This window comes from Natator depressus, chromosome 1, assembly GCF_965152275.1.
Source record: "Natator depressus isolate rNatDep1 chromosome 1, rNatDep2.hap1, whole genome shotgun sequence".
Classification (NCBI taxonomy): domain Eukaryota; kingdom Metazoa; phylum Chordata; order Testudines; family Cheloniidae; genus Natator; species Natator depressus.
In genome coordinates, this window is record NC_134234.1 from 37,020,054 (window position 1) to 37,047,718 (window position 27,665).

The following is a 27,665-nucleotide window of genomic DNA, read 5'->3' on the forward strand; positions in this document are numbered from 1 at the left end:
AGGTTCCATCAGCTGCAGTTATGAGTGCACAGTGCCTCTAAAAGAATCAAGCACGATCCCCTTGGATTACAGTGGCACCGAGAGGTTCCAGTTAGCATTGGGGACTCACTCTGCTAGACAGTGTACATTCTTACAGAAAGACACAGTCCCTGCCCTGAAGAATTTACTGGCTAAGAGCATGATTCATCTTCCATTAAAGTTAACCAGAGTCTTTCCATTGATCTTAACTGGCTTGTTGGTCTAGGGGTATGATTCTCGCTTAGGGTGCGAGGGGTTCAAATCCTGGATGAGCCCATTTTTAGGCGACCATATGGCCTAGTGGAGAGAGCACTGAGCCAGGATTCAGGAGATCTGGGTTCTATTCCTGTGACTGGCCTTCTGGGCACTTCCCTCTTGGGTGAGGGATAGTTCAGTGGTTTGAGCATTAGCCTACTAAACCCAGGGTTGTGAGTTCAATCCTTGAGGGAACCATTTCGAGATCTGGGGCAAAAAGAAAAAAAAATTGGATGATTTAGTTGGGGATTGGTCTTGCTTTGAGCAGGGGATTGGACTAGATGACCTCTTGAGGTCCCTTCCAACCCTGATCATTTATGATCTTAAGGGTATGGGATCAAGCCCTAAATATTTAGTATTTGTTCCCAGTCCCATTTCCATATCTTTTTCTATGCTGCCAGGTGCTTCCCCATCCCAGTTCAGCAAGCCACCAGCCTCTCTGCATTCAAATCCCTCCCTAAAGTCTCACTTGTTCCAGAATGCCTACAACCAGTAAGGTTAAAGATGGAAAATAATCCAGTTATTCCCTCTTCTGAGCTTCCCAGTGAGTCCTCTTGTTTCTGTGTGTGTCTTTTAGACTATAAACTGTGAGCTAGGAATATCTTCATTTTGTGTCTTGTACAATCATTAAATGATAGTAGCCGTAGTAATAATAATCAATAATTAATAAATAGGTAACTACAGTTCCTGAATAAAGGGAATAACAAGCAGAGGAAGTAGGTTCTGATCACTGTGTCCTTAGTAGGAAGGACATAAGCAAAGAGACCAATAACAACCTCACAACATGCATTGCAGTCATAAGATTCAGCCACTAGAGATCAGGCATTTATACTGGTTAATTATCTCCCAACTGCACACTACTAATTTATTTTCTCTTTTATGTGATTGTCTCTGGCTGGACAGCCATGTCTGAGTTGAACTTTTATTTTTGCAATTACAATAAGCAGTTACTAAATCCAATACAGTAAAAATATTTATAAGCATATGATCAGTATACTTACAAATAGGCTAAACCAGGGGTGCTTAGACCAATATTGGTCAGCTCCAGCGTAGTCAGGCAGGTATTAGTAATGAACCCTTTAAGAGTTTACCTTTAGCAAAAGCTAGTTTGAAGCAGTTTCTCCCTGCTACTTTCCTTCCTTCAAGACCTTCTCTTATTTTCTCCCCCACCTGCTCCCCACTCCCTACCATCCTTGCTTGCACAGCAGTACAGTGGGAAACTTTGGGGTTTTTTTCTTTTGAGACAATTTCCCTTTGTCTTGTTACTGCAGCTGTTTTTACTTTATTAGTTACTTTTAAAACCATACATCCTTCTCATACCTACAGGTAACACTACTTACTATTCTCATGGCCTTCATTTACTTGCTAATTAGGGCCTTTTCCATACTGGTCACAAACTGTAAGAGAAAATGTTACTTTCTTAACCAAACTTAAGCTAACTTTTATTATTGTTAATTATTATTATTTTATTTATGTATTTATTTATGCATTTATTTATTAATTATCCTACAAACACCATTTAGGCAGGGCAGATGCCTTTATACATTTTTCCCTCATGCTCCATTTCTATGGGGACCAGGCTGTGGTCTCCAAAAAGCTTGAGGTTATGTCAGAGTCCAGCATTCTACTCAAAATGTAGATAAAATGTACAGAAGGTGTGCCAATATACTCATAATATGGAAAAGAAACCAAAATGCTTTCCATTCATACTGTTTTTCATAAATAATTGTTATGAATGTAGCATATGTAAAACAGGAAACTTCAAATAAAATAAAATAAGTACCATGTCTCCTACCTTTTGTTAGTTCTTTGCTTTTCTTGTTCATAAGGTTGAGGAGCTGTCCCTTAGAATGGACATTTTCCTTCCTTCTGTATATTTTTATTTCTATTATATCTATTTCTATCTCTATTCTATCTGTATATATATTTCAATTATATATTCCTCACAAGATTCTTTTTTCCCTTTATATTTTTCTCTGTGTTTTCTTCATTTTTGTCTCCTCCATGCTCTTTTCTTCCAGAAAATCTCTCTTCCTCTTTTCCATGAATACCCTATTTTTCTTATTATTATCAAACCTAATGCCCCTCCACACTCTGAAATGACTCATCACTCCTGTCCTTTCTCCAGTTTCTGCCTTCCCTGCTATCCTCCACTTCCAGTTTACCCTATGTCATATGACAAGGGTAAAAAAAATCAATTTTCTTTTAATACTGAACAAGGAACTTTATTAGAATAAGAGAAACAATAATAAAGTAGCAACTGGCTACTTCCAAACTCAGCTTTCTGGTTCTCATCAAGCCTATTCATTCCAGCTGTCACACTGCCTGCTCCTCACCTCCCTGTCCCAGCTTTGAGGTGGCAGTAGCTGCTGCAAGATCCATCTAAACAAGTTCCCTTTCTGCAACAAACCCTTTTTTAAGGATTTCCATCCATTTTGACCTTTTGGACAGGACAGTGATCTGAGGCGTGCCTTCTCTCCTGTTGACCAATTATGTACAACTGAGGTATTCCTGGGGCTTGAAAAATGAAGAATCTATAGTGCAGCAGGTTGATCACAACATGATATTTTATTGAAGCTCGTAGGCAGAGAAAAACTATCCAGGTTGTCTTGAGAAGATAACATCCATGTTGATAGAAGGCGCTCCCTTCAACACTTATGTGCTTAAAGAAATGGGGCTCGATCATCTTTCCATTGTTATTAAGGAATTATTTTAAAGAGGGTCATCACTGGTGAAGATTTTTTAAGACACACTGAAATAGGGGTATTTTCACCTATGTCTAATATACACAGTTTATTCCATGGTGTGATGAGGATGTTAAAAGCCTGAGAAGTAAGACTGTAGAGGCTGTGTCATAGAGTAATTTAGAATAATTTTGTCATAGGACCAGAGTATATGTGATAGAGAAGCTGGGGAGTGTTGACACCTCCAACATTTTGCACTCTGTTACTTCAGTTGAGTAGAATTTTGCTGGAATCCAACAGTATAATATATTTAAGATTTTTATTTAGAGTTAGCAGGGAACGGATGAAAACATTAGTGTGACATTGTTGACATATCATAGCCCAGTTTTCTTCCCATAGGGACTAAGCTCTTCGTCCTAACCTTCTGGAAAGGGGCAGATTATATACAGATATTTAGTGAGCTAATAGCAGCAATTGCACGCAAAATGAGCTTTGGCCCCAAAGTTGACAATCATGTCTTCTAAAAGTGACTAGTTGTTTCTGCAGCATAGGGTTAATTCCATGGAAAATGCCATGGACAAAGGAACTGATGGGAGCCTAACTGTAAGGTGAAAGGAGAAGAAACTTCGGATAGAACATCAACTTTTTCTTAACCACCATGTGACGTTGCACCCCATAATTCTTTATAGAAATATGCTTATGAGTGTAAATGTGACATAACTGGAATATGTTTTATGCTAGATATGCCATGTAACATACCTTTGCAAAGGTTATGTTCTACTGAATATATTCATCCTATTTGTATGCATGTATCATTTTTATATCTGAAGTTATGAGAGTTGGGCTTGTGTTTAAAGTGTTTGCTGTAGGAAGCACAAAAGGCAGATTTGGTCAACATAGTGTGAAGGGGTTATTCAAGTAATTGGGAGTACTTATCTAACAATGGACTTTGGAGACGTCAATCCACATCTGAGCTTTCCTGGGAACATTCAAACTAACATGTAAACAATGATGTTGGCCTGCAAAAAGCTGAATCATTCATAGACATGTGACTTGCCTAGGTGGCTAGAGAGGTGGGACAAGAGAAAGACTATATAAACCCCTGGAAACTCCTCCATTTTGTCTTCAGCTGGCTCAAGAGATAGCCTCTCCACCCCAAAGAGATGCCTGAAAGAAACTGGAACAAAGGACAGTAACTACCTGGGTGTGAGTGATTGCTGGACCCAGACTAGGAAGGAGTCTAGTCTGTGAAAGAAGCTTATTGGAACATCTCTGAGTGTGAGATTTACCTGCATTTAGTTTCCTACTGTATTAGGCTTAGACTTGCTTGTTTTATTTTATTTTGTTTGGGAATTTACTTTGTTCAGTCTGTTATTACTTAGAACCTCTTAAATCCTACTTTTTATATTTAATAAAATCACTTTTTACTTATTAATTAACCCAGAGCAAGTATTAATACATGGGGGAGCAAACAGCTGTGCATATCTCTCTATCAGTGTTATAGAGGGTGAACAATTTATGAGTTTACCCTCTATAAGCTTTATACAGAGTAAAATGGATTCATTTGGGGTTTGGATCCCATTGGGAACTGGGTATCTGGGTGTTGGAGACAGGAGCACTTCTTAAGCTGTTTTCAGTTAAGCCTGCAGCTTTTGGGGGATATGGTTCAGACCTGGGACTGTGTTTGTAGCAGGCTAGCATTTCTGGCACAGCCAGGCAAGGTATTGAGTCCCAAGCTTCCAGGGAAAATGGGCTTAGAGGTAGTCTCAGCACATCAGGTGGCAGTCCCAAGGGGATTTCTGTGACCCAACCCATCACACACCACTGGATGGAACATGACATAGGGCCACCTAGGAGCCACTGAAGTCTCACTCAGTTGCAAAAGCCAAATCCTCCAGCTGCTGCTTCTCAAGTAACCATTTTATTTTAAGCTGCCACCCAAGTTCCACATTTTCCTTATTTGGCTCTCTCAACACCCATTTCATGCTCTTTTTCAACTCGTCTTACATGACTCTCTCCTCAGTCCCTCTTTATATGACTCATCCCATGCCTTCCTACCCGTTTTCCAGGCCTCACTCTTCACTATCTTGCACTCTCGCCCACCCATGCTTCTCCTTGACTGTCTTGTGTTCCTTTCCTAGCTCACAGCTCTCCACATCAGTCTCACGCCCTTCCTTGTCTGTCTCCCACCTAGAGCTCAGCAAGTAATTGATTTTTCAGTTCAGCGGCTGAAGTGAAAAATCCTTCCCAAATTTTTTTGGGACAAACTGAAATGGAAATTTTGGGGGTTTTCTCATCAAAGTGAAATACAATGAATAAATAATAATAATTAATTGCAATAATAATTTTGAGTCAAACAAAACATTTATTTGACGTAAAACATTTTTTTCAGTTTTTTAATTTGTTACATTTTTGGGTGATTACCACTTTAAAAAAAAATTTAAATAAATCTAGCTAAATTTTGAAACAAAGCATTGTTTTGAAGCTAAAGGTCAAAGCATTTCATTTTGAAAATGTCAAAACAAACTGTTTTGGCTTTCAATTATTTATTTTTTTCATTTGTTATTTGGTCACAACCATTGCCCAAAGTGGACCAAAATTCATAGCTAGTTTTGATCACCCCAAAACTACATTTTTCAGTGAATAAGCTATTTGACAAAAAAAATGTCACCCAGCTCTACTCCCACTCTTGCACAGCATCTCAATCTTATGCCCTTCACCCCTTCTGCAACTCCTTACTCATCTCCCTCCCTTCCTCTTCATATCTCATGCTTCTTTCTACCATCCTTGCCCATCACCCTTTATTGCACCCACCTTTACTTTGCAACACACCCTTTTTTCTCAGCCCTGCTCACACCTTCCCTTGCCCATCTCATGCCCCACAGTCCATTGTCTATCCCGCATCATACCCCAACTCCCTGCTCATCCTTTTCAGTGCCTAGCTTGTACACCCCCCCACCACCACTGCCTCTCTAATTCGCCCCCCTTTCCACCCATCTTGCAGTTCTTGTTGGATCTGTTGTGAGTTGTTACAAGCTGTTGTATAGGGGAATAGGGCCTAACATGTGTGAATTGGAGTTTGGGGATAGAGGGGAAACTCTTGCTTCAAGGAAATGTCTTTGCCGCACTGAGCCTGGGTAATTGGCACCCAGGTCTTAGCACCCAGAGTAGCCTAGCTGGGGGATGAACCGCCACATTGCAACACCACATCTGAATCACTATGTCCTCTTCGGGGTTGGGCTCCCACGTGTGTCACTAGGACCTGTGCAGGGACATACCGCAGTTGGTTATACTGCAGTAAGCTAAGCCACTCTGTGAGTCTTTCCCAGTGAATTGTGGAGATCTTGTCTGTCCTTTGAGGCACATGGGGGGAATTGTGGGAAAGCACTGGAGTCCTGAGAGGGGCTTAGCCTGCCTCCTCACTGCAAAGTGATTGGGTAAACCCCCAGCTGGGCCAGCTAGCACCACCACACTGGGGTGAGAGGACTGGGGGGTGGGGGGGTGGGAGGAGTGATGGGGTGACATCCCAAGAAGAGCATGAGTTAACTCTGCAGGGAAGACACAGGGTGTGTGATGCAATGGCTCAGGCCGACCTGTTCAGCTCAACCTGAGCAGAACAGGTGCTGAAGGGACAGCACCCTCCCTCCCCCACCTGTACCGCCTCCAATCCCCCAGGAGTACAATCAGCCCTCCCCCCTGCATCACGGGGTCCGTGGGACCCCAACCCTCCCCTCTGCACCACGGGGATCGGGGGGGACCCCCAACCCTGCCCTTTGCCCATGGGGATCGGCGAGACCCCAACCCTTCCCCATCACCACCAGGAGCCAGGGGGCCCCGCCCCTCCCTGGCATCACAGGGTGCAGCTGCTCGGGTCCGAGCCGTCCCCTCCCCCGCAGCCGGCCTGCAGCGCCGATGCCCGGGATAGGGGCGGTGGGAGCGCGGTGCAGGCACCGGCCGAGGAGGAGCCCCAGGAAGGGCCCCGAGGCCGAGCCGGGCCAGGCCGGGGCCGCCATGGACGCCGCGATCTGGATCTATCAGTTCCGGCTGATCGTGCTGGGCGACTCCACCGTGGGCAAGTCCTGCCTCCTGCACCGCTTCACCGAGGGCCGCTTCCCGGGGCCGCTGCACTGCGACCCCACCGTGGGGGTGGACTTCTTCTCCCGCCTGGTGGAGATCGAGCCCGGCAAGCGGGTCAAGCTGCAGCTGTGGGACACGGCGGGGCAGGAGCGGTTCAGGTACGGGCGCCTCGCCTCGCTCCCGGCCTCCTTCCAGCGCCTCTGCCTCCCCGCCCATCCCCGCGCCGCCCCGCACCGCGCTCCTGTCTCCCCGCCCATCCCCGAGCCGCCCCGGGACCCCACCCCTGCCTCCTCCTCGCCCAGCGCCAGGACCCTGCCCCTACCTCCCCGTGCTGCCCCGGGACCACCTGCCTCCCCGCCCAGTCCCGTGCTGCCCCGGGACCCTGTGCCCGCCCCTGCCTCCCCATTCCACCCCCAGGATCCCGCCTCTGCCTCCCCCTGCTGCCCTGGGACCCCCTGCCTCCCCGCCCATCCCCCCGCCACCCTAGCACCACGCCTGCCCCCTACCCTTTCCCGATTATTCCTGTGCCTCCCCTGCACCACACCCCATACCTCTCTGGCCCTCCCCTTCACACTAGGTGACAGCTCTCCCGCCACCCCAGCCCACCCATACAGAAGGGATGAATAGTGCCATTGTCCCATCTCTTTACCCCTCCATCTCTGCCCCACACCTCCACTGGGAGTAGCAATTCCCTCTCCCTCATCTGCCTCCTCCCTTGCAATAGGGGATCTTTACTCCCTGCCTCCCCCCAGTCTCTTACTTTCTCACCCCCTTAAAGCTAGTCCCCTCCCCCATCTCTCCTTCCTCTGCAGTAGGGGGGAAGCTAGCCCCCTCCCCAGTCCAAGGAGCTACCACCTGTCAGTTGTACCAGTGCTAGAGCCATAGTGTAGACACCTTGCTGTCTGGACTGTTGATTACCTGTCTTCTCTAGTGCCCTTTAATGCCTTCACACTCCCAGTCCTAACCTGGGCTCTCTCCCCTCTACTTTGGCCCACTACTGGAGAGTCTCTACCTGCACCCTGGGCTGTGGGCGGCTGCCCTGCCGCTCTGCGCTGAGCTCCCTCAATGGCCACTGCCGGCTACAAAAGGGAGCAGCACCGGCGGTGGGCTGAGGCGGCGGCATACACATAATGGCAGCTCTTCCCCTGGCACCCACCACAGGGGAGGCAAGGGGGCTTCCTGGACCTGAGAGGGGCCTGGCCCCTAGGAGCACGTGAAGTGATGGTGCCGGGTGAGTGTGCTGCCAGGGGGAAAAGGGGGGCCCCTCCCCCAGAGCTTGCTGCTGCCAGGTGGGAGAGGGCTGGGGGGACTATGGAGTCCTCCTCTCTGTCCCCAGCCCTGGGGCAGCCTGCCTGTACCCCAAATTCCTCAGCCCCAGCCCACCCCAGATCCTGCACCCCCAGCCAGAGCCCTCACCCCCTGCACCCTAACCTTCTGCCCCAACTCTGAGCCCCCTCCTGCACCATGAACCCCTCATCCCCAGCCCCATCCCATAGCCCTCACCCTGCACCCCAACCCTCTGCCCTAGCCCTGAGCCCCCTCCCACACCCCAAACCCCTCACCCCCAGCCAGAGCCCGCATCCCCCCATACCTCCCCACATTGTGCAATAAAGGGAAACTGTATTGTTTCCAGTCCATTTTTACATTATTTTAAAATATATATATCAGCTTTCCAGGCAGGTATAGGGAGGGGGCAGGACTTGGACCCGTTCTGGACACCACCAAAAATTATACAAACCTGCCACCCCTGAAAGTAACCAGCAACTTTCCTGGGCTTGCATGAGTCAGAAGTGCATAAATATTTTTTGATGAGTCAGGCCTCTCCAAGATTAGTGCAGGATTCACTATTGATAACAACAGCCTCTTAATGTTTTTCAACTTTTTAGTATTTTCCTACAAACAAATGTAAAATACTTATAAACACATGCCTAATAACTAGTAGTCGTTGAATTTTGATTTTGCTGGCAAAGGGCCAATATGTCCAATGACAAGACTATTAGTGGACTCAAAGGGGTGTAAATAAAATACCATTTGAAATCAAATAATACCCATCATTTAACATGATGATGCTCAGGGGATATGCAATGATGAGTCATGCATGCCGTTGCTTTGACTTTTACCCACTAGTGTACAGGATATGTGTATTCTCCAATACCCAGCAGATACTTACCAGAGGAAATACTGTTAAATATATTTGGGTTGCTAATAGACATTTCTTGACAGTTGGCATGCACAGAAATTATGAAAGCAATTATTGTGTTTAGCCTATTCAAGCATGTTATAAATAGATTACTAAAATATAAACAGTATATTGGAAACTTGTATATTCTGTCCTCTGTTCATTACACTTAAATGAAGAAAACTGCAACCTTTGGCACGTGGCCCATCAGGGAAATCCGCTGGCGGGCTGGGATGGTTTGTTTACCTTCAGCGTCTGCAGGTTTGGCTAATCGCTGCTCCCACTGGCTTCGGTTTGCCGTTCCAGGCCAGTGGGGGCTGTGGGAAGTGGCGCGGGCTGAGGATGTGCTGGCCGCCGCTTCCCACACTCCTCATTGGCCTGGAACGGCGAACTACGGCCAGTGGGAGCTGCGATCGGCCGAACCTGCAGACACTGCAGGTAAACAAACTGTCCCGGCCCTCCAGCGGATTTCCCTGACGGGCCACATGCCAAAGGTTGCCGATCCCTGCTGTAGATCATAATCAAACTATAGCCTTCGGAGATTAGAAGATGCCAAAAGGTCTAGGATGCTTTTGTTGTAGCAATAAAAATGACCAAGCAGTGTATAGGTCTGTTTCTCAAGTCTGCTGCAGCTCCTTTGCACTGTCCCACTGGTGCATTAAGGCTGGCTTAATACACTCCCAGAGGATTTCCCTGTGTAAGGGGAATCCATAGTAGTTATACGCCAGCCCCCCTGCTGGTCCCAAGCCTGGGGACATCCCCAGAGAAGAGTACATTTGGATGGTGTACTTGCCACCACCACCCTATTCAAATCTCTTTCCTTCTTCTACATCCTATGGTAAAACTTCTGAGAAAGTTATTGGATCTGCCAGTGGTGTCTTGGGATTGGGATCTGATTCTAAGTAGGCTCATGGAAACACCATTTACATTGCTGAGGAGTGCATTACTTTGCATTACTTTTCAATTAAAGTGGCATGGTTTCTACTACTTCTGCAAAGTGGGTAAGCAAGTTGCAAGCCTGAATGGCTCCTTACACTGAGATCAGATAATACAGTGATGGACACAGTTTTATTATTACTAATTTATTTGTATTGTGGTAGCATCAAGGGGCTGCAATCATGGACCAGGACCCCGTTATGCCAGGTGCTGTCCAAAGAGAACGAAAAGATAGCTCTACCCAAAGGAGTTTACAATCTAGGGGACAAGAACCTAGATAGACTATGTTTAATGAAGATAAAGTGGTTATTCACCGTGTATTTCTGACCAAGATGGGATAAGATTTAACCTAAATTAGTTAATTTCTTTGCCTACCTTTTTTCCTAAGCCTTACACTCTGCCAGGGAAGCTAGCTTCAGAAAGTCTGTTTGTGGACTCTAAGAAAAAGTCCAAGGAGAGATGATCTATGCTCACAAGCCATCCAAGTGGATTTAGTATTGCCTATAGTCAAGTTTGTTATGACAAATTATTTGTACCAGGGAGATTATGGGATGTTTTAAAGCTCATTCTACCAGAGTGTTAACATCAATAGCTTCCCTGTAAAGTGTTTCGAATTCTGATATTGCCACTTGTTGCTCCGTTTATTTTTTCACAAAATTATTCTTGGTTCTGAGACTCAGGCTCATGCCCAGATCAGGAGAGCACTGCTTCTGTCTTTATTGAATTAAGTATTCACCAGCAAGCATTAGCAGACAACTCCAATAGGAGGGCTAATTTACTATAGCAGGGATCGGCAGAGACAATTTTATGATAGAGAAAAAAAGGTTACTTACCAGTAACTGCAGTTCTCAGAATTTTTTTGCCTATGCCCATCCATGCTGACCCCACTTCTGTGGAGTGTCTTTGCTGAATTAGATGAAGCTAGGAGAAACTCTGGATTTATTAGGGGTGGTGCTTTTTATAAAGGCCTCAGGTCAATGGTGCTAATGTTCCAGAATGGTCATACTGCTTTGGAATAGTATGTTCGGAACCACATGAAGACTATGGATGTTGAAAGGCAACCATATTGTCTTTGGCCTCATTTATTCTTCCAGAACTCCGCTGGCTCAGCTTTGGAAATGCATATCTTTTATAGTTAATCTCTTATGAAGGTTTTTGAACATTTTATTAATGTTAGCATTCTTCATTTCTACACACACACATCCCAGCTTTACTTATTTCAGGTAATAAGGAAGAGGTACCGACAGAGATACAGGTGTCAAAGAGGAGGCACTAAGGCATTTTGATAAAAAGCAACAAGATACCATGGTTTGATGGCATTTATACAACAGAATGTAAATTGGGCACTCCTATTTACTCTCTTATAATACAAGAAAAAAGGTCTATTAAATTAGATTGAAAGATGTCATATTTAAAACTGATAAAATAAATACTTTTTTACACAGTGCATAATTAACCTGTGTAGCTCACTGTCACAAGATATCATTGAAACCAAGTGCGTAGGCTTGGTGAGAAAAGAGTTCTTGTACCAATTTAACTACTTTGATTAGAGGTGTATATTTTTAATCAAATTAGTTAAATCAATACAAATCATAGTGTAGATGAAGCTATTTTGGTATAAAGGTGCCTTATAACAGTATAGTTTGTTATCCGTCCCTACACAAATAAGCTATATCAGTTATTTCATTTACCAGTAAAACTGTGTCCACACCAGGGACACTTCAACTATTCTGGTATAATTAAAGTAGTACAATACGTGTATAGACAAGCCCTTGGTAAGATTTTTTAAAGGATTAGATATTTACATGGCTAACAAGAACATCCATAGTAATGTCAAATAGGATAAAACATTATAACAGATATAAGCTTCATGCTTCAAATCATAAATCAACTTCTAATTGACAGGGGTTAGGAAAAACTTTCCCTCTGGGCAAATTTTTTCCATAACTGTCCATCACAGGGTTTCTTGCACCTTTCTCTGAAGCATCTGATACTGGCCACTGTCAGAGATGGGAACTAGATTAATGGACCACTGATGTGATCCAGTATGGCAATCCCTGTGTTCCTATCACATTCTTCATAGCTCTGCATTCTGTTTCTGCAACGTAGAAGGAGCTTCTAGAGAGGAAGTTGGTTATGGAAGGAGATTTTAAGTAAGCAGATCCAACAGGTGAGTCAGAATGTGATTCTGAATTGGGAGCCAATCTTATTATTTGCACAAAATTTGCAAACGTGAGTGACTGAAGTTAGTCAGGCTCCTGAATCCATCCTTAAGTACTAAAACCATGGCCTGGTTTTCAAAGAAGATGAGCAATCCCAGTTCCCATTGAAGTGATACTGTACCAGAGTATATTTGTGTACACATTAAAGCAAAAAAATTAAACTTCCAGGTTAAGTGAGAGGAAACTTTGAACAATCTGTATGTGAAACTCACATGAATCCAGACTGGATAGTTTTTTCACATGACCTTCTCACATATTAACACATTTGTTTTTTTCCTATGCTTGACTGAATGCAAAGGTACCTCATAGGAACAAATAATTTGCCATTGGCAATGTCAGGACAGAATTTAAGAGAGAATGGATCTGTTGCCAGTTTGACTGAGTAGTGCTTATCACCTGCCTGGTTCAGTAGTGAGTAGGCAGTGTGGACTTTAAATGATTTGTTCAGCCCTCCCTGGGGTTGAACCACTCTTATATAATCTGAGCTGCAGACATACATGCTGTGGGGTGAGTTAAAGACAGAGATTGAACTTGAATGTAGCTTGCCTTGTTGCTCTGAGTTTTTCAGATGTTTACAAGTATCCATGCAGTTTTTAATACAGATTAAATATAAACTGTGTGAAAGGATATACCTTTATTACTGAGGTAATGGTAAAGGCTCCACAGTTAGGGTCAAAATAGACTACCATCCCCAAACTCACAGCACTTCCTCTTTGAGTAAAGAATGGATTTTCCGTTCACATACAAGTAAATCTGTAAATCAGTTGAAGTTCAAATTAATTAAAAACTGAGTCCTTTAAGAAATTTAGCATGTTTCAATCTTGTCATTGTTCAGAATTATCTTAATAATGGAATAACACAGACTCTTCAACTATCCATACAGTTAAAATGAATTGTAATCTTGTGCATAGGCTGTATTTGAAAAAAATAGACTGAAATTAAACTAAGTTATTAATGATTGTTGTATTTAATTACTATGATTACATAGACTACCGACGGGCTCAGGTAGGGTGACCAGACAAGTGTGAAAAATCGGGACGGGGGTGGGGAGTAATGGGAGCCCATATAACAAAAAGACCCAAAAATCAGGACTGTCCCTAGGACATCTGGTCACCCTAGGCTCAGGTAACTTTTAAGTGGAGCCATTGTGACTGCAGAGGTAAATCAACCAATTACCCCCCTTCTCCTACAGCTAATTTGCATGCAATAAGTCTATTGGCTGAAATGAGACAGTGGTATGAAGCAGACTGGACAGTGTGTCAAGAGTTTTCATTGGTTGATTACGTGACCCAGTTATCACTGCTCCCTAAAGATTCTTTGCCTGCATACCAGCTTGGTCATCTCTGCTTGAAAGTCTCCCCATAGCACTGCTGCCTGAGCTCCACTAAGCACCCAGCCAGACCTTCTGGGGAAACTGAGGGAGGAGTGCATGGGGAGCCTTAAACCCCAGAGTCATTGGGATTCTGGCACTGGGCTCCCCAAACCTACTCTCATATTCTGCCTGTCTCATTAACACCACCCTCTAACTCATACATCAATAAGAAATTAAGGGTCAGAGTCACCAGTAAAGTTTGCCTGGTTTTCACTGCTGTGATGCAAAGCCGCTGTACACCTATCTTAACTGGCTAATGCACACTGGCTGTTTTGCTCTGCACTGATGTACCAGTGAATTTGCCTGTAAAAGGTATTTTTTTAAATGATTTATGGTTGATATTACATATCATCAAACCATTAGAAATTTCACATGGTCAATTTTGCTTTAGGTTTCTTGTTTAATGTTGTTTGAAATTTTTAATAACTTTTAAATAGCAGGGAAATTCCAAAACTGAAAACTACATTTTGATACAGATAAGGTTGAGAACGTGTATTAGTAGTTTAAGGGTAAAAACAGTGCATAGATGTTGTAACTATCCTAAAAGTATGCATTACAAAGCCAGAATATTATATGAATGCATTCTAGCTTTGTAAAGAATGGTTTGGGGATAATTATACCATCCCTGTAATTTTTTAATTGATTGATATGTATTCTCAAATTTAACTCCATTATAATATAGTTCGTAGGCTGGGAATACAAATAATTCTCTTTCTAAATTAGATAAAGATAAAGCTTTCATTTGGAAAGTTTCCTTCATTTTAGTAAAAATCAGTGAGATCAGAATCAGAAAGAAAATGGTAATTAAATAAGCATGACTCTAAAATGAGCATTACTCTAAGAATACAGTTTGATGTGATTAATATAGCCTCTAATTTATTTTCAGAAACAGTTGTCCAGTGAATAATATCTTATCATTCCTTTCATTTAGAATGACTATCAGGGACATATTTTTTAACCTAATTTCTCAATTTAATCTAAAATGACTTCTGAAGTAAACAATTTCCCCCTTTAGTAAAACCAGTTTAATCAGGATTAATTAACCTACACAAGGATTCCGCTAAATGAGAAGTCATAATTTCAATAAAGCATTTTAGAATCTACATTAAACAATATGCTCCCAATTAAAACTAAAGAGTGTGAAATTATTATTCTTTGGAGGGTCAGTCTGCTGCATGATTTTCTGATGGAGCAATCTCATTTTCAACAGGAAACTGTTGTAGAATACAGAGTTATTTTGTGGGCCTTGTAATTGTAGAATTCAGGATCAAAGCCATCTGGTTCCAGTTTAATAGCTACTGTAGCTTTATTTAATCTATTGAAAAGGCAGAGACTTATTAAGATTTATTTTAGCATGTTTTGATCGACAAAGATTAACTTTCTCAAAAAAAACCTGCCTTTTTTGTTGAAAAGTTTTGTATGAAGATTACAAATGTATTATTGATAGCTTTGATACAAACTCTCTTGTTGCAAATCTGAAATGATAGCAGTCCTTTCAAGAATCCGATATCCTTTAGTTAACATCGTTTATCTGGGGGAGGGGGTTGTTTTTGTTTTTTTAAGATAGATTGTTTTACTATATTTAGCAAAAGCACAAATGGTTCATAGGTTTCATAACCTGTAACTGGTTTATATGGAGTAGAGAATAAATATAGCATTGTTTTTTCTAAATGATTTTTAGACTCAAGTTTACTAACACTCATAAACTTGGTTTGATTTGTACTTAGCAAATCTTTGTGATATCATGACTCTATCTGGTAAGAGGGAAATATATTTCATTTTCTCTTTTACAATAAATTAAACTTTGTTTAGGGTCTGATATTGCAGCACTTATTTGCACATTGCTAGTGATGTCAATAGGTTTTGCTTATGAACTGCATCATGCTGTTCAAAATTATTGTGATGGTGGTCACAAGAAGAATGTTTGAGATGTAGTTAAGCTCTTTTCCTTTAAGGTTGGGCAGGACAGAGTGAGTTGAGAAATAAAATTAATACCATCGAAAAATACTAAAAGATTTTCCCTTAGTATTAGTAAGGACCAAATTCTGCCCTTTCATATGGTTTCATAGAATCTATAGATGGAAAGACCTATTGTGCATCATCTAGCCCATGCACTCTCATCACTACCCTCTCTTTTGGCATGGTAGAGGATAGTGTGACTGAGAACTACCGAAGTCAGAGATACAATGCATCTATTAAGTCACTGAGGCCCAGATCCTCAAAGGTATGTAAGAGACTAATTCCCATTGAGTTGAATGGGAGGTAGGCACCTAAATAACTTTGAGGATCTGGGCCCTAATCCATTTCCCAACCAATGCTGGAATGTTCCCCAAAATATATTTTTCTAGTGTTTGCCCAGACTAGTTTTGAAAACCTCAAGTCTGGGGTCTTCCATGACTTCTTTTGGAGTGACTGTTCAACAGCCTAATAGATCTCAGTGCTAGAAAGATTTTTCCTGATTGTCAGCCTCAATTTCCTACTTCTTAATTTTATCTCATCACTCATAATTATACTTTCATGTAATACACTACTCTAAACAATTGCTTTCCTTGAGGTTGAACCTCTTCAAATATTTGCACACTATTTCCACACATATCTGCCCTCCTTAGTTGTCACTTAATCAAACTATACATATTTAAATCATTTTTAAAAAAATCTTTCTTCATAAGTTATTCTCTCTAACCCTCCTCTCTTGCTGTTTTTTGAACTCCTCGAGTTTATCAGATTTTCTTTAGTAATGAGATCTGAAAGTGAAAGATTTATTTGAGTTATGATTGTACCCAAAGATAGAAACTATTCTCTCCCTGATATGATGCCACTTCTTATGTAGTCCAAAATTACAGTTGCCTTTTTTAACCATTTGTTTATTTTGCAGAACTGTTTTTAGGTAATTAAACAAATAATATAGGCCATAAAATCAACATTGCTATAGTGAAGCCATGGAGCTACACTGATATACAGCTTAGGATCTGGTCCTGTATATGTAAAACACACAGGTGTACATGTGGTATTATTTAAAGGCAAATAGACAGTTCATGGGTATTTGATGCCACATAATTCTATATAAGAAAGTATGGTACTTGTATAGCATTATTCCAGCTAATTTTCTGTCCCCTATTGCTTATATCACTGTCTGCATTACTGTTTTCAAGGATTTTCTTCAGATTGCTTGCATTATTTACATTATTCCAAGTTAAATCTCATTTTGCTGGCAATATTCCTAGTCCCTCTAGATCCATTTCAATTATTTCTTATGGCCTTGCTTGCATTTGCAATTCATCCAAAGCATCATCTGAAAATGTCAACAACATGCTAGTTATGCCCTCTTCTAAATTATTAGTGAAAATACTGGGTAAGACAGAGCCTGACACAGATCCTTTTGGTCTCTCCATTAGAGACTTCACACAAAGTATTATTTACCCTGTATTTATGTTTCTTCAGCCAGTTTTCACCAACATCATTTTTCAGATCCAAGCCAATTTGAATTAATTTTGAGGATACGATTCCATTGGCTTCACTTTAGAACTGCACACACACACATCCACAATAGAATTTGGCCCTAAGATATTCGAAAAGATCAGTCCAAAATATTAGAATAAACAGTTAGTCTTACCCTAGTATATAGCTGCTACCCCCCTTCAAATGCAACTTGCTGTGACTACCAGAATTTAATTATCCCAGGATTCATGTACACATCTGCAACATCATTATTTGAGTTCGTTATGCCTTTATGTTCCAGTTGTTACAAAAAACTTTACAGGTGATAAATTGAACAGTTAAGGAGAGTTGTTGCTGTATAAAAATATGTTATCAAATAGGGTTTACCCTGATCCAAACTATTTTAAGGCTATATACACTTGCTATATAGCATTTATAAAAGAACCTGCCCCCCACTGTAAAATTAAATAGAATAATTTGTTGGCTGTATTTTTACTCCAAATACTTACCATAAACACAATAAGTGTATCATTTCAATTGGAAAGGCTTTTTACACTAGTAGTGTTTCTTGTGTCTTCTCCTAGATGCCCTTTCACTTCCTCAAATTAAAAATGGCTAAAATTGAGCTAATCTTTTTGGCTTTGTGAAATACCATTGACAATAACATCATTCTCCCTGTTGCCCAGGCTTGCAACCTCATGGTCATTTTCAACTCATCTCTCTCTTTCCTGCCTCACACATCCAGGCGTTTGCCAAATCACGACATTCCCTCCCTCACTCCGCACACACAGCATATCAAAAAACTTTCCTTTCAGCAAAAGGCTTGGTTATCTCCTATCCAAATAACTGCTTTTGAGGTTCAGAGTAGGGATGGCAGTTACACTCTATCTCAAACCAATCATTGTCTCCTTCAGTCTCAGGTCAGGCTCACCTTTCTCAGAGAAAGGCTTTATTTTATTGGTTTGCTTGTTAGAGGCTAAGAGAACCTGTTTGATTCTGGTATGAATATCGTTCAGCTGGGTGAAACATTCTACTCATAGTTTGGTGGGACACTATTCTAATCTTTTGTCCACAACTATGGTTACAATAGCTCTGAAACCCCATGTTCCCCAGCTGCATCCTCAGAGGTCATCATAGAATCATAGGACTGGAAGGGACCCCGAGAGGTCATCTAGTCCAGTCCCTACACTCATGGCAGGCCTAAAGTATTATCTTGACCATCCCTGGCAGGTGTTTGTCTAACCTGCTCTTAAAAATCTCCAGTGATGGAGATTCCACAACCTCCATAGGCAATTTATTTCAGTGCTTAACCACCCTGACAGGAAGTTTTTCCTAATGTCCAACCTAAATCTCCATTGCTGCAATTTAACTCCATTGCTTCTTGTCCTATCCTCAGAGGTTAAGAACAATTTTTCTCCCTCCTTGTAACAACCTTTTATGTACTTAAAAACTGTTATCATGTCCCCTCTCAGTCTTCTCTTTTCCAGACTAAACAAACCCAATTTTTTCAATCTTCCCTCACAGGTCATGTTTTCTTAGGGTGACCAGACAGCAAAGGTGAAAAATCAGGATGGGGGTGAGGGATAATAGGAGCCTATATAAGAAAAAGACCCCAAATCAGGACTGTCCCTATAAAATTGGGACATCTGGTCACCCTATGTTTTCTAGACCTTTAACCATTTTTGTTGCTCTTCTCTGGACTTTCTCCAATTTGTCCACATCTTTCCTGAAATGTGGCATCCAGAACTGGACACAATACTCCAGTTGAGGTCTAATCAGCACGGAGTAGAGCGGAAGAATTAATTCTTGTGTCGTAGTATACTGAAGGCCTGTGACAGATGAAGTGGGAGGAATATTGATTAAAAAACTAGAACAATATATAATTAACATGGCACACATTAAAAGGATTAAAAACTGGCTAATTGAAAGGTCTCAAAATGTAATTGTAAATGGTAAATCAGCATCAAGCGGGTGTGTTTCTAGTGGGGTCCTAAAGGGCTCTGTTCTTGACCCTACATTATTTAACATTTTTATTGATGACCTGGAAGAAAACATAAAATCATCACTGATAAAATTTGCAGATGCCACAAAAATTGGAGGAGTGGGAAATACTGAAGAGGTTAGGCTCACTGATACAGAGCTGTCTGGATTGCTTGGTAAACTGGGATCAATGTGTTTTAATACTGCTAACTGTAAATGAATATATCTAGGAACAAACAATGTATGCCAGACTTACACAATGGAGAACTCTATCCTGGGAAGCAGTGACTCTGAAAAAGAGTTCGGGGTTGTGATGAATAATCAGCTGAACTTGAGCTCCCAGTGTGAAGCTGTGGCCAAAATCCATGGCTGCATTATCAGGGGAATATCAAGTAGGAGTAGAGAGGTTATTTTACCTCTGTATTGGGCATTGGTGCAATCACTGCTGGAATATGTGTCCTGTTCTTATGTCCACAATTCAGGAAGGATGTTGATAAAGGGAGAGGGTTTGAAGAAGAGTCACGAGAATGACTGAAGGATTAGAAAACATGTTTTATAGTGATAGACTCAAGGACCTGAGTTTATTTACTTTAACAGAAGAGAAGGTTAGGGGGTAACTTGATTACAATTTATAGGTACCTGCCGGGGAACAGATATTTGATAATGAGGTCTTCAATCTAGCAGAGAAAGATACAACGCGATCCGATGGCTAGAAGGTGAAGCTAGACAAATTCAGACTATAAAATAAGGAAATAAGGCATAGATTTTTAACAGCGAGGGTAATTAACCATTGGAACAATTTACCAAAGGTTATGTTGGAGTCTCCTTTAAAAACAAGATTGCATATTTTTCTAAAAGCTATGCTCTAGGAATTATTTTGGGGAAGTTCTATGGTCTGCGTTATGCAAACTAGATGATCACAATGGTCCCTTCTGGCCTTGGAATCAATGACAAATGTCTAGAGCCCCAATGCTAAATGTCTCATTCCAAGCCTGAGTGATTGTAACATAAAGAATTTTGGAAGCCCTGTGCCATAGATAGGCAAGAGGTAAAGAAAGGTTCCTTGTCAGTGCTGTAATAAGTGCATTTGCCCCTCTGATTTCTTTTTGGCCAGAGTTACAGAACTTCCTTTCTCGGTCTTGTGGTATATTTAAAACTGTTAAAATTGTAAAATATCACCTTCAGTTGTCAAGGGCTTTCCTGGTCCTGCTTGTAAGATATGGGGCTCTGTAGGAAAGCGTGCCATCTGGGTCCATCTGCGCAGAGCCAGCCTAGAGCAAGGTGGGGTGACTTGTGCCTCTTTGCGTTAGGGAGCAGCTGCTTTTTCTCTCTCTGTCTTTGGTTTTTGCAAGTTAGGGTTCAGGATTCTAAGAAATAAAGTGATGTTATGTTGCAACCTTCCAGAAAGAGTGTTTTGTTTTTTCTAACTTCTCTTTCCGTATCCCATGAACATAACAAGTCTTATTCTTGCTGACCTCAACAGACATGATTATCTGCATGGAGTTTAATATCAAGGAATTGGTTTGAGAGGAGATTACAATAAGTATACTTGTCTATGGCAAACTTAGGTCCCAATTCTGACAACACTGTTCCATGTGCCGAACTATAGAACTATTCACATGAGCAGTTAAGTACATGCATGAGTGTTTGCAGGCAGGGCCGTCCCTAAGGGGATGCGGGGCCTGGGACAAATCAGCCTCCCCGCTAGCCTCCTTGCTGTCTGCCCAGCATGCCTGCCTGCCCAGCCACCACTCACTTCCTTATCCTCCCGACCACTGCTCTCCTCCTTGCCATCCTTCCGCCTGCTCTCCGCTCGCTTCCCCACTAGTCTCCTCACCGTCCGTCCGGCATACCTCCCCGCCTGACCACCACTCTACTTGCCGTCCTCCCACCCGCCTGCCTCCTCACCCCCAGCCCGCCTGCCGCTCACCTCCTCACCCACCTCCCCGCCGCTCGCCTCCCCGTTAGCCTCCTCCCCTGAATACCGGGACAAATGGCGTCCCAATCGTACATTGGCCAGGACTCAGGACAAAGGGCTAAATATCAGGACAGTCCCAATTTTATTGAAGTGTGGGGCCCCCCAAAGTGCAGGGGCCGGGGCAGTCACCCCGATTCGCCCTATCCAAGGGACGGCTCTGTTTGCAGGATCAGAGCCTTATCTTTAAAAAAAAAATTGTCATTAATGCTGTAAATTTTTTTCTTCTTGAATAAGTGCAACATGGTAATTTTTTTACCAGAAATACCTCTTTCCAAACTGAGTCTGCATCCAAAGTTGATATCAGAGATGTTGAGTTCAAAGAAGCTGCATGCAGTGACAGCTTTTGGCTTTAAGACAATATGGAAAATGAACATGATCAAAGACAACTTCAGTAAATAAATTCTGGTTGTGAAAAAGAACCAATGTGTATTTTGTGAAGAGATGGTAGCAAGCAAAGAATATACTGCTGCACTGAAATATCAACTTGAGAAATGTAATTACATTCCCTTTAAACTTTTCTTTTTTTCCCCCCTTCTCTCTTCACTTTTCAGATCAATAACACGATCTTATTACCGCAATTCTGTTGGTGGCTTACTGGTGTTTGACATCACAAACCGGCGATCTTTTGAGCATGTGAAAGACTGGCTAGAAGAAGCTAAAATGCATGTACAGCCATTTCAGATTGTGTTTCTGTTAGTTGGACATAAATGTGATTTAGTGTCACAGCGTCAGGTTACAAGAGAAGAAGCTGAAAAACTGTCATCTGTCTGTGGTATGAAATACATAGAAACCTCAGCAAAAGATGCCACAAATGTTGAAGAATCCTTTACAATTCTGACCCGAGACATATATGAACTTGTAAAGAAAGGAGAAATTTCTATACAGGATGGATGGGAAGGTGTTAAGAGTGGCTTTGTTCCAAATGTTGTCCATTCATCAGAGGAAGCTGTAAAGCCTAGAAGACGATGCATCTGCTAAACTCATAGCATGCCAAAGAGCATATCAGGTGTTCAGAGAATGATACCAACATAAATAACATCACTTTGAAGACATAATAGATCATGATGTAGCTGAATCACCAAATGATAATTCATTTTTGTATCATTTTGTCTCATTCACAACTTCATAAAATTTAAAGCGCTTTTTCCCCACAATACAATAACTTTGAGCAGTCTTCAAGAAAATAAATTAGATATTGCTTAAGGAAAAATATGTGCTAAGTAGCAAGATGTTGAGAAAATGCAATAATCATCATGGTAGCATCCTTTATGGGCTTTGTATTTTGAACAGAGTTTAAAATCAAGCTCTTGTATATAGGCTAAGTGTTGATAAGCTCATTGCTTCAGTTCATCCTGCCTCCATTTGGGATAAAAAATATTATAACCTGTACTTTTTTTATTGTGATTTTTCATTCACGAAGATGGATTTGCTAAAAGACAGCTAAGATTTAGAGCACTGTAGAATTTAATAATATAAATCACTTCGAAGAAAGCAAACTGAAAGATTGCTCCATCAGTGAACACTTTTGTTATGACTGTGAATACAAGCCTTACTAAGGAACAAGAATGTATTTGAGAAGACTAATATATTTATATACTAAAACAGGGACCAGAAGAAATGCAGTTTAGTATGAAATATTTTCTGAATCACCAGTGTAACTAGATGTAATGAAACAAATGGTACAGCCATTATTCTAGATGCACAGAAAATAGATTTTCCAACTACTAGCAGCTATATACCAAGAAGGTAATTTAAAATTTGTGAAATGTAAAATTTTTGTTCAAAAGAGGAGTTGCTTTAGGCAAGTATGATTATCATATATTTTAAGGAATCAGTTTATACTTCTGAGCTATAATAATTAATTCATCCACGAAAATATTTATCACAGTTGATAACCTAATATTCATTGGGCCAGATCCTCAGCTGGGATCACTGGCGTAAAGTTACACCAATTACACAAGCTGAAGATCTTGCCCACCAGCTTTAGAGAATAATTTTGATTCTGACTAGGAGTAAAATTCAAGAAAATATTTAGGGCTGTGTCCTAAGGGGACTCCTGCCCTGAATATGGAGAAAATAGGGATTGGTTTATTCTCAGCCACTCTTTGTCTAACTGTGGTCCACAGAATGAAAGGTTCTGAGAATCTAGCAGTTGGGAATTGGCATGTTGGGAGGGGAGGGAGTCCATAAAAGGATTTCACTCTTAGGAGGTAGGCACAGAATGAAAAAAGGTGGAGGATCCCTGCTCTAAGAAAACAAAGAACACTGAATCCTAAACTAAGAAATTTGACCCAGCAAGCCTGCTGCATTTTATCTGACCTTGGGCTCACCTTCCTAACTACCTATGGGCATAACACATACTTGCTTTGTGCAAAATATTCCCCTATGTGTCACTTTTATGCCAAGGAACCCAATGTCACTTGTATCTTGGCAGCAAAACAGATGGATGGCTCACAGCTGATGAGCGCTCACCTCTGAATCAATTGCACTAAAAATCCCTTGACTTCAAATGGCATTGAACTGAACTCTTCAAGGGCCTGATTCTCATTTATATTAAGGCCCCTTTATGCTGGCAGAGTGATACAAAGGGGCCTTAGTATAAATGGGAATCTTGCCCTAAGACTCTAGTGCCATACTATAGCAGTTAACAAAAATCTGCTGTGTGCTGTGAACCAACCTATTCCTGTGTGTGACATGCTGCTAGAGGCAAGGGGCCTGATTCTCAACTGACTTTCACCTTTTAGAACTTGTCTATACAAATACTTAGTTTACAGCTAGCTGGGGTGATGCAGCACATTAAGGGTATGTCTACACCGCAAGGAACACCCAATGGCACCAAGTCTCAGAGCCCAGGTCAACTGACTCGGGCTTGTGGAGCTCAGGCTGCAGGGCTAAAAATAGCAGCATAGACATTCAATCTGGTGCCATGCCCCCCACTTTTTAACATGGGTGTAATTTTTGGGGGCAGGGTTGGCACCTGCATGAGGCTTGCAATTCTGGGGGGGCAACGCCGCTCCCTGCTACCCAAAATATGACCATGTTAAAATGGAGTGCATAGCCTCCTGGTTCTGACATGGCCCTCCCACTGTTACAAAGGTTCCAGGGCCCTTGCTTATAGGTCTCAAAATATTTCCTCATAGCTTATAAGAGAGACAGAGTGGTTTGAGCATTGGCCTGCTAAACCCAGGGTTGTGAGTTCAATCCTTGAGGGGGCCATTTAGGGATCTGGGACAAAAAAAAATTATTGATTGTGCCTGCTTTGAGCAGGGGGTTGGACTAGATGATCTCCTGAGGTCCCTTCCAACTCTGATATTCTGTGATTCTAAGACCTGAATTCTGACTCATTGTGTAACCATGGGCAAGTCACTTAACCTCTGTGCCTCCGTTTCCTCATCTCTAAAATAGGAATGATAATTCTTACTCACCTTTGCAAAGCCACTGAGATCTAGTACAACTATAAACTCTTGGGGGCAGGGACCCTTTTACCTGTGTGATTGTACAGCACCTGTCACAATGGAACCTGGAGATTATGGCTGCTACCACAATGCAAATAATAGTTACATGGATGAAAAGAGATATAAGTGCTAGGTATTATTATTTTAAGTCTACATTTAATTGCACGCATCCCCAGACCAAAATTGTTAATTTTGAAAAAAGATTCCTGAATACTCTGCAGCCAACACACTTTTCTTTCTATGTAGAAGATTTTTAGTGTTGGAACAGTGAGGAAATATGCACCAACTAATGAAACAATCATCAGAATAGAGCCTTAATGATCTCTATTGGGAATGTTGTAGTCTTCAATTAATTATGGTGGGAGGAGTGGTTTAACCAGATTTGACTGTGTGGGGAATTGCCAGAGCCAATGAAACCAGAAAGGATTTGCAATGCATTTTAAAGTACTGTGCACATATTCATCTTATTTGTAGCACCTATAACTGTAGAGTAATGTGTAAATTCAAACATTGCATATCTAGATAACATATTAAAATGATACAGTATCTTCTCACTACACACATTTAATAGAAGTCGCTGCTGTATAGCTGACTTGCTGAAAAGTATGAACTTGCTTTTTTATGTTTTGCAGTGCAATATATAAGTAACAGCTTGAGCACGCTGTAGATGTCTGATTATATTTTAATGCACCTTAATTCTTTTTTCAAGAAAGTTTAAAGATAATCACTTGAAACTAATAGTGGAGCTTAATATTGTTCTTTATAGATCATTTTGCCTGCCAAATTAAAACATAGAAATGGTAGAGGGAAATATAATCCTTTACAAATTAAATATTTTTTTCTGAGTATTTTATGTATGGTAAGTCCCATTTATGGATAAATAGAATTATAAAAACAAGTCTGTCTGCATTTGGATTCCAGTGTCCACTAATGCAGTGGTTCTCAACCAGGGGTACGCAGAGGTCTTCCAGGGGGTACATCAACTCATCTAGATACTTGCCTAGTTTTACAACAGGCTACATAAAAAGCACTAGCAAAGTCGGTACAAACTAACATTTCATACAGACAATAACTTGTTAATACTTCTCTGTATACTATACACTGAAATGTAAGTACAGTATTTATATTCCAATCATTTTATTTTATAATTATATGGGAACAATTAGAAAGTAAGCAATCATTCAGTAATAGTGTACTGAGACACTTTTGTATTTTTAAGTCTGATTTTGTAAGCAAGTAGTTTTTAAGTGAGGTGAAACTTGGAGTACACAAAACAAATCGGACTCCTGAAAGGGGTACAGTAGTCTGAAAAGGTTGAGAGCCACTGATCTAACAAAATTCTGGCATCCAAAACTTTGGTTTGTGACCCGCCACTAAAATTTTAAAAACGTAATTAGAGCTTTAAGATGTTTGAAAATTTGCTAGTGAAGAAAAATAATCTTGTTCTGCTCACCAAAATACTTTATGCCGTAGAGTTCTTCAGATAACTGTGGCTTACAATGCACCATAAGTGGCAGCAAGTAGCTTAGGAGCAGATCAGAGAATGAATTGTGACTCAAATTGTTAGTCACAGTTTCTCCCCCGCTCTCCCATCCTCTGAGAGGGAGGGGAGTATGTCACTTAGCCTCTTTTCCTGATGCAGCTTGCTCCCCACTGTGCATCCAGCCAGCCATTCTGGCTGCCGGTGGAGAGAACAGAGCCTGGGCTCCTCTCACTCTCCACTTCTCGCCGTCCTTGCTTTCCCAATGGAGCTGGAGCCATGGCCTAAGCAGCCCTTATTCAGCCATGTAGGGAAGAAAGGGGTGGAGGGGCAGGGCTTAGTCCCCTGCGTGTAAGAGCTGTGGCAATCTAACCAAAATGTTTTTAAATATTTTACAAAACCACGAGACAATTGTTAATAGTTAAGATTCTCCTTGCTGGTTTTGCAGAGACAATCTTCTAAATAATTTCATGGAATGCTGTTCCCAGAGCAAAATATTTGAACATAGTAGTATTTTCAGCAATCCCTAATTACCAAAATCACCAAACGTTAACACCACAGTAGTCTGACAATAATAATTATGAATTTCAAAGGAACATGTACTATCCTTCATGGAACTGAGTCTACACATATTCATTTCAGAGACTGTGTACTACAAAATAATAAAGGTTGTAACCAAATTATTTGTAAAATTATATAAACCACTTTACAAGAATTAGTTGCTATGATTTGCACAACAAAATAAAGAGATTATGAATGTGCTAGAAGAAAAATCTGATTGCTTGTCAGTGATTCTTTAATATTTATTTATGTATTTATATTGCCATAGCACCTTGAGTCCTAGTCATGGACCTGGCTAACAGGATAAGGAATAGTATTACCAGTTTCTGTACGTATTTAGAAATAGGAGTATTTGTGTTGAATGCCACATTCAGCTGGCCATCCACTTAGGAGAAAAAAACTTCCAAAAGATCTCATTGGTGCACCTACACTTTCTATTGGCTCCCAGTTCTTAAACTTTAAAAGTGTGGCTCTCTGAAAAATGACTCTATAAATATGGCACCCTCTTATTCAGCAATTCTTCCCTCAGCACTATGGCACTAACACATCGAAAACTAAATTCTTTGTTGTGTAGGCACATTTGATGTGGAACCACTGAGAGTCAGACACAGTGAACATGGAGCTCCACACAGCCATCTTTTTCATCCAAATATTTTTGTTGCAGGCACAAGGGAACAGTGAAATCAAACTCTCAGAAGAATAAAATATGCTGTAATACTCACTGATAGGACCACAGGGATTTACTGGAACACTGGAAATACCAACTCCAGCACACACAAGCAGGACTCGGCTTCCAGCTAAACCAGGTCAGCTACAACAACACCATAACATACCACACAACAACTACACACCAAGATAAAGATACAGCACCATCTAGTGGTGGAGGTACTGCCTACGCTAATCATTACAACTTTCCCCTCTCTAGTTCAATAACAATTTAAACAGGTTTCAGAGTAGCAGCCGTGTTAGTCTGTATTCGCAAAAAGAAAAGGAGTACTAGTGGCACCTTAGAGACTAATGCATCCGATGA

General features: G+C 41.4%; 1 protein-coding gene across 2 annotated transcripts; it reads left to right on the forward strand.

Moving 5' to 3' along the window:
• Nucleotides 1-6,799: 6,799 nt before the first annotated feature.
• Nucleotides 6,800-27,488, forward strand: RAB39A (RAB39A, member RAS oncogene family). 2 transcript variants are annotated; one of them, XR_012640167.1, is made up of 3 exons: nt 6,800-7,192; nt 21,691-22,885; nt 27,300-27,488. XR_012640167.1 is itself a non-coding variant. In XM_074957509.1 (2 exons), the coding sequence occupies exons 1-2, from the start codon at nt 6,870-6,872 to the stop codon at nt 22,115-22,117; spliced, it is 750 nt and encodes a 249-aa protein (XP_074813610.1). In that variant the 5' UTR covers nt 6,800-6,869; the 3' UTR covers nt 22,118-26,816. The 2 variants fall into 2 exon arrangements, 1 of the variants encoding a protein (XP_074813610.1); XM_074957509.1 differs by lacking the exon at nt 27,300-27,488 and having other exon boundaries at nt 21,691-26,816.
• The last annotated feature ends 177 nt before the right edge of the window (nt 27,489-27,665 follow it).